General features: G+C 41.2%; 1 protein-coding gene across 2 annotated transcripts; it reads right to left on the bottom strand.

Annotated features, from left to right (window-relative positions):
* Positions 1-2,590: 2,590 nt before the first annotated feature.
* Positions 2,591-3,991, bottom strand: LOC119780477 (mannose-specific lectin-like). Of its 2 annotated transcripts, none has more exons than XM_038280543.1 (3): positions 3,857-3,991; positions 2,991-3,084; positions 2,591-2,893 (listed from the first exon to the last, which is right to left on the bottom strand). In XM_038280543.1, exons 2-3 carry the CDS (start codon positions 3,078-3,080, stop codon positions 2,630-2,632), a joined length of 354 nt encoding a protein of 117 aa, XP_038136471.1. In that variant the 5' UTR covers positions 3,081-3,084; positions 3,857-3,991; the 3' UTR covers positions 2,591-2,629. The 2 variants fall into 2 exon arrangements, with proteins under 2 accessions (XP_038136471.1, XP_038136470.1); XM_038280542.1 differs by lacking the exon at positions 3,857-3,991 and adding an exon at positions 3,238-3,273.
* Between the last annotated feature and the right edge of the window lie 4,184 nt (positions 3,992-8,175).

The following is an 8,175-nucleotide window of genomic DNA, read 5'->3' as shown; positions in this document are numbered from 1 at the left end:
CATACCAAAATTCCATTTGAAATGTAAAATTTGAAAATGAAAAAGCATTTCCAGAAATGCTTTTTCATTTTAAGAATGTGGCTGCATTGTTTGGCTCATAAATGAAATTAGTAATCAATCATCATATTTGCATTTTAATTTTCTTCTTCAAGACTGCTCATCTTTTTACTTAATTAAAATGAAAAAGAAAAAGACATTTGAGATTTATTTTTCAAAATGTGCCCAAGAAAAATAAATACCAAAATTCAATTTGAAATGTAAAATTCGAAAATGGAAAAGCATTTCTGGAAATGCTTTTCCATTTTAAGAATGTAGCTGCTGTGGTAATGTGGCCTTTTTGTTAAGTTTATTGCATGTATTCTAATTTTTGATTTTCTTTATTTTTGAACTTGTTTGCTTGTTTTTAATTTTGTGTGTTGCATGTTTTTTTGGGATTTTGTTTGGAGGCCACATTGCCACTCACACCTGGACACGCCCACAGTAACGGCACAGGTGTTCCCAATCAACCAAGCAGCGTGCCGACTGGGACGCTGATTAAAAAGGCAGCTGTTTGGTTGCAGAGAGACACCGGACATGGGAAGGTTTGGTTGGGGAGACACACCGGACATGGGAAGGCCGATCTTGGAGGGAGCCGGACGGAGCGGGTGAAAGAGAAGCAGCAGGAGAGGTTTGGGAACTGACGGCAGAAGGCCGCTGGAGCGAGGTGCAGAGACGCACACCGGAGCGAGGTGCAGAGACGCACACCGGAGCAAGGTGCAGGGACGCGCACCGGAGCGAGGTGCAGAGACGCACGCCGGAGCGGGGTGCAGGGACGCGCACCGGAGCGGGGTACAGAGACGCGCACCGGAGCGAGGTGCAGAGACGCACGCCGGAGCGAGGTGCAGGGACGCGCACCGGAGCGAGGTGCAGGGACGCGCACCGGAGCGAGGTGCAGGGACGCGCACCGGAGCGAGGTGCAGGGACGCACGCCGGAGCGGGGTGCAGAGAGGCCCGTCATGGGGCGAGGCGCAGAGGCACGCTGGCGAGAGGCGCGTGTTGGAGGAGACCTCGCAGGCCAGCTACGCTGGAGAGGCCCACACGCGGACGAGGATCCAGCGCTGGGGTGGACGGTGCCCTCCATTATACCCGCCAAGTGCACGTCTTTTAACAGACTGGGCCATTGACTCTGCTGCTCTTCACCATCTGGATTTTTATCTTTCTTTTTAATCTTTTCCCTTTTAACTTGTCTTTTTATCTTTTTTTTATTGGACTTTAATCTATTAAACTTTTTAAAGCCCTGCTCACAATCGCTGCAGTCTGTTTGGTTTTTATGTTTTTTTTTAAGATCATCGCACCTCTCGGGTGCCACACTGCATTGTTTGGCTCATAAATGAAATTAGTAATCAATAATCCTGTTTGCATTTGCATTTTCTTCTTCAAGACTGCTCATCCTTTTACTTAATTAAAATTAAAAAGAAAAAGACATTTGAGATTTATTTTTCAAAATGTACCACAGCAATTACATACCAAAATTCAATTTGAAAAGTAAAATTTGAAAATGAAAAAGCATTTCCAGAAATGCTTTTTCATTGAACAATACCTCCTTAACGACGAGCCTTAACAATAATAGACAGGTTTCAGGTATTACAGGAGACAATCCCCCCCCTTTAACGAAAATCCCCCCCTTTAGTGACCGACCTTCAGAATCATAGACAGGTTTCAGATATTACAGCCTAACAATGGAAGCAAACGACCCACTGATCGGTTACCATTTGCATGTTTCCAAGTGATACAAGGCTTTGTCTATATAAGACTCAAACTCACTGTGGATCCAGACATTTGAATTGAGAAAGCTTCCTGGAGAGGTGGCGAAACGTCTTCAAATCTTGGAAACCAAGTCCAGATATTTTTGGAACTTTTACGGAATGACTATGACATGGAAGACTGAGAATCTCCATCAGTATAGAACTCTGCATAATTTGTCATATGGTACAATTTCCAGATTCTTTAAGTTGCCATCTTGATCTATTCGAACATATCTATGCAAGTATAAACAACAAAGTTATGTCCACCCATAATGTCATCCAAAAAGGAAATGCTGCAGAAAGTTGTAGTTTTAAGCTTAGTTAGGGGATAATGTACAAATACCATTTGCTCTGAGTTTACTGTCTTCACTGAGCAATGAAAGCTGCTGAGAGCTCCTCCCTGCTCCAAAGCTCTGAGAGGAAGCCACAGTCATCAACATGTCTGCAGGTGCAGAGCATCTCTCCTTTGTGTTCCCATGGAAAATAAGTCCCACATGACAAACCCCTCCCCAAAGAGGGATGTAAAGAAAACGTATTTTCTTTCCTTTAAAACTCTTCCACTAAAAAGATTCCTCCCTGCCTTGCAGATGCTGATGATTCTCTTTCTTACAGCTGGATTAAAGAAGTACCAACTATACCAATTAGGCAATTACCTCATCTACTAACGTCTAGCAACATTAAGGACAGCCAATAGTGACTTTGCTTGCTGAAGAGTTGGCAACAATGAGGATGGAAAAATGGATGGATGGATGGATGGCTTCTAGGATCTTCTTTTAACAATATTTAAAGAAATAAAAGCAAACAAGTTATTTCTTGTAAGATTTTTATTTATTTTTTGTGTTTCTTCATTTCTTTCCCCCTTTGGACATGGTGGAGTTCCACAGTTCTGTTGCATCTTTATACAAACACAATTTCCCATCATCAGATAGTTGAAGACGGCAAACATGAGAGCCAGGATTGAATGTGTCGCTGGCCCATTTAGGCCTGTTAGATTCATTGTACATGACCAGGTTACAATCCTCCTGCATGATCAGGCGGACTGCATCAGACCCATAGGTATCTGAGGCCCACACAGGCTTCCAGCCATAGATGACAAAGTTTCCATCATCCTACAAATGCAAATTTTAGTGCACTGTTAAAGACTTTAAATCAAATTGATCCATGAAATGTATAACCGGATTATCAAATAACACCTGAGATTATTACCTGGAAAAGTGCCTTCCATTGTCCATTGTTGGACATTAGGTAGTCTCCCCTGCGAAGCTCGTCATTCCTTGACAAATTGTTTTTGCTCATTTTTCTGAAACAGAGATAGAATGATAGTCCAAAGTAAATGATATGCATTCAATTCTGTACATGCATTAATGTGGCAAATGACCCCAGGATAGTTACTTTATACAAATAAGCTTTCATATGATCATTTGCATCAATCTGTCAACGCACAAGTACTTACAGCTCCAAATGTCCAATGCAGATCAGTGTGTTTGCAGAAACAAAATACTGGGGGAAGTTCAGATACAAACATTTTTATACAGTCTAACCGTGGGTGGAGTTAGTGCAACACTCCTTTTTCTCTTCCTCATATTTTACACCTCCTCTTCAAGCATTTTGCATCCTTGCTGCCTTTTTTTTTTACAAAACTTTGTATACTATCGCTGATCCAACCAGTTTACCCTCTTTCATATTTTCCTTGAGAAAACCTTAAACAACACCTCTTATGTCACTTTGATTACTGTTTAACTCACACACAGTAATCACATAAAAGCTTAATTTGCATAGTAATATTGCATGCCTATATAAAATGTTAGTGTGTCTGGGGTTTTTTCTGTGTTTCTGGTGTGAGTGGGCTTCGTGTCACTTTGCTAGCGCCTGAGCCAACCCATATTACTGCACACCAAAGAATTTTTCTCAACCAAAATGTCAACACATGGAAACAAAGAATTATCTTACTTCACTGGATTATTACTCCTGATTGTGTTCCAGCCAAAGACCTAAACCAGGGCTAGACTGTTATTGTTCCAGGCAACCAGTGAACCTCAGTTCATCTCCAGTCTTTATCTAAAAGGTCTTACCTCTGCGAAGCAGTTCTCAGTCTTCTTCACCTACTTGCCTGCTCTCCACCAAAATGTGTTTGCAAGTATAACGATCTCTGATCACACTCACATTCTTCTTGACCTCAGGGGTACAGTCTGTCAAACCCGCTGAGTCAATTACTTCCCTCTCCCCATCATCTCTCAAGTAAGCAAATCAATAAGTCATCAGTTGTCATCAACCAACTCTTTCATGATCACTCTGCTTTCTCCTCTTAGACCACAAAAAAGGTTTAATTGACTATCTGCAGTTCTCTGTTACTCTTTGTAAATAAAATGTTAAAACTCACTGGTTCCCTGTGTAATTTTTCATGTGGGTCAAAAAACTACAAACCAACATGCCATGAAAAAACAAATGCCATTTGTTCTGTCTAAAATGAATTTCTGATATACACATTCAGTCAAGCTAATAAATGTCAACATGTCATATGAAAGTTCTACTGTAACAAAAATAACATTGTTGCTTCAAGGCTGGAATATTCTATCATTGTTTTACAAGGTACTCCATAAACTGTAGTTAAAAGTCTTCAGCTGATCCAATATGCTGCAGCCAGATCCATCCATCCATCCATCCATCCATCCATCCATCCATCCATCCATCCATCCATCCATCCATCCATCCATCCATCCATCCATCCATCCATCCATCCATCTTCTTCCGCTTATCCGGGATCTCATTCTTTTGGTCATGACCCAAAGCTCATGACCATAGATGAGGGTAGAAATGTAAATCCACCTGTAAATCGAGAGCTTTGCTTTTTGGCTCAGTTCTCTCTTCACCACAACTGACCGGTACAGTGCACGCAATCCGGCTATCTTTCTCCTGTTCCATCTTCCCCTCATTCGAGAACAGGACTCGAGATACTTAAACTCCTCCATTAGGGGCAGTACATCCTCCCCAACCCGGAGAAGGCACTCTACCCTTTTCCGACTTAAGACCATGGTCTTGGATTTGGAGGCACTGATCCTCATCCCGGCCGCTTCACACTCGCTTCACAAACCGCTCCAGTGAGAGCTGTAGATCACGCCCTGATGAAGCCAATAGAACCACATCATCTGCATATAACAGAGATGGAATCCGAAGGCCACCAAAACAGATCCCCTAAACACCTTGGCTGCATCTACAAATTCTGCCCATAAAAGTTATGAACAGAATCGGTGACAAAGGGCAACCTTGGTGGAGTCCAACCCTCCCCGGAAACGAGTCCGACTTACTGCCGGCAATGCAGACCAGGCTCTGACATTGGTCGTACAGAGACCTAACAGCCCTTAATAAAGGGCCCGGTGCTCCATACTGGTTAGGCAAACTCCAGTGCACCCTCTAGAATCCTGCTGAGGGTGTAGACCTGATCCAGTGTTCCACTGCCAGGATGAAAACCACACTGCTCTTCCTAAATCCGAGATCCGACTATCTGACGGACCCTCCTTTCCAGAACCCCGGAATAGACCTTACCAGAGAGGCTTAAGAGTGTCATTCCTCTGTAGTTGAAACACACCCTCCGGCCCCCTTTTTTTTAATAGAGAGACCACCACCCCAGTCTGCCAATCCAGGGGAACTGCCCCTGATGTCAACGCAATGTTGCAGAGCTGCATTAACCAACACAGCCCCACAACATCCAGAGCCCTAAGGTGTCTAAGGCTGTAACTTTCCCAGCAGACCCTCACAATACGTTTGGGCCTACCAGATCTGACCAACATCCTCCCCCGACATTGGAGCCAACTCACCACCAGGTAGTGGTCAGTGGAGAGCGCCGCCCCTCTCTTCACCCGTGTGTCCAAGACATGTCTGCAGCCACAGTTCGGATGAAAAATAAAAAGAGAGATCATATATCTCCTATCCTAGCCTCTTTTCATTGGCTTCCTCATAGATCCAGAATAGAATTTAAAATCCTCCTTCTCACATATAAAGCCTTATCAGAGATCTGATTGTTCCTTATGTTCCTAACAGAGCACTTTGCTTTCAATCTGCAGGTTTACTATTGGTTCCTAGAATTTCTAAAAGTAGAACAGGGGGCAGATATTTTTTATATCAGCAAGGTGACATTTAAAGTCACCCCGCCAGTTAGCTGTAAAGGTGCCTAAGATGCAGTGTTGGATAGTGAGGTGTCATGGAAGACTGTCCAATGAAAACTCGATATCTGTGTTCCAACTGTGTCAGTGTTGTGAGTGAAGGCAGAAGCTAACTCCAGCACCATGAGCTGTGCATTTGGCTAAAGATTGAACTTCGGAATAAAGTCCAGTTGTTTTGTTTTTTAATTTTTTGGAAAGCTAGAGATTGAAGTTATTGTCTGAAAGTTAATTTAGATAATTTTTTTTAAGTGTAATTTTTTATTTTTACTTTTAAGTCAAGAGTACTTATTAAGTTTCAGGCAATCAGTTTCCACAAATATTTTATGTTTGGAGTGAAATGATTTTGAGTTTTATCAAGTCTATGTTTTTGAGTCATGTTTAATGAGAAGATTGAAAGAAAAAACTAATAAATGTTAAGTTCATTAAACATAAAAACCTGTGTCTTCATACTTGAAATGATTAAGTTTGCTTGAGTTATTTCAATGAGAGAGATGAATGAACATTCTGTGTTTTGAGTTGGCTTAATTGGCAAATGTAATTTAATTTAAATGTACATTTAAAATAAACTCCAAACATTTCAGCTCTGTCATACTCAAATGTTTCAGTTTTAGAACTCAAAAGAGTTGTGTCAATGATCGCCTTACTTTTTTTCAGTACTGTTAACTTATTCGGTGTTACAGTGTACCCGTTTTAGTCCGTGAGGGAGATACCCTGTCTACTTTTAAGTGTAGGTTTAAAACTTGCTTTTTTTTAAGCTTATAGTTAGAGGGGCTATCATTATCCTGAGCTATCTCTTTAGTTATACTGCTATAGGCTTAGGCTGCTGGAGGACATAGGGACCCCTATTTCATCATTCTGCTTCATTCTACCTCTATTCTCCCACTCTGCAGAATTTGTTAGTTCCATCTCTAACGTTCTGCTCTCTCTGCTTTTTCTCAGCTTCATCTGGTCTGTTCCTGTTTGGCTGTGACACCATCCTGGAGAGAAATATCAGCTGTGCTGCTGCCAGCAATCCATTTGTTTATAGATGTTCGACATCAAATTGAATTAAAAATCTGCTCAAAGAACGCCTGGCAGAAGGCGCCGCTGAAGCATAAAAACGTTGTTCAAACAGGTAGGACCTGTGGATCACCTCATGGGGAGAGACTTCATTTAAAGAAACAAGTATTCAACAAACTGTCATCTCTTTCCTGCCAAATGGGAAGATTATTTTACAGCCGTCATTATCGCAAAAACATGATCTTCAACATTTCACAGAGTGTCTCAGCCAATGAGGTTCTTTGGTAAACATCTTATCTCATGCAGGCTCCATATCAATCTGTAACTGGAGCCACAATCTGATGATGTTAGATGGAACTATTCACCATTGTTTATCTTCAGTGCACATGGGTGCTGGACTGATTTTATCTGTCGATGCCACAAGACTTTTGGCAAAAAAATCAGTTTATCTTTGGAAGTTTTTCCTTTTTTAACAGAAACACAAAGTACGTATATATTCAAACATAGCAACTAGGCCTAAGTGAACTCTCTCTATAAAAAGGATGATAACCTTTTGATCCCCGTCAGTACCTCTTCATTTAATTCTGTTTCATTTAAAATGTTTGTATTTTTAACATCTAAAAATGTCTAACCTAGTGACCTAGTGACTGATATTTTTCATTATTCACACAGAACTAGAAAGAACTCTCCTGAATGAATCAGGAAAAACAACAGCGTGAATGGTTTTATGGAAGCCAAAGGACACTATATCTGTGTTCGAAATCCTGGGCTGCATCCACCAAGGACGCAGTCTACCTAGACTGGATCCTGAAGTCCTTGAAAATAAGGAGACCGGAAGAGTTTTGGCTGTGAATTCGAACAGGTCTACCCTTTAGCAGGTTTTACAAAGTTGACCACATAGCAGGAAAAGAATAAAAACCAAAGTTTCCAAAACTGTTTGTTTATTTATTTATTGTTTATTATAAAGTGAACAAAGACTACAATGATGAGAATCCAGAGTGGAATAAAGGTTCCAACCACCGGGAGCAGGAACAAATAAAATCAAATGTAATGATAGAAACCTTAGTCAGTTAAATAACATGCTGCTGTAATTTTGCACATCTCTGATGTTGCTGCTATTTTCAAATATCCATTACTGCTGTTAGGTTTATCCTTTTATACATCATGTGCATTGTTATTTTGTTAGTCAGATTAGACAGAGAGGAAGGCCTTCCTTCACATTGTGGATGTCA

This window comes from Cyprinodon tularosa, unplaced genomic scaffold, assembly GCF_016077235.1.
Source record: "Cyprinodon tularosa strain WSP-4 unplaced genomic scaffold, ASM1607723v1 ctg1604, whole genome shotgun sequence".
Lineage (NCBI taxonomy): Eukaryota > Metazoa > Chordata > Actinopteri > Cyprinodontiformes > Cyprinodontidae > Cyprinodon > Cyprinodon tularosa.
This window is presented reverse-complemented; position numbering and strand designations above follow the sequence as displayed.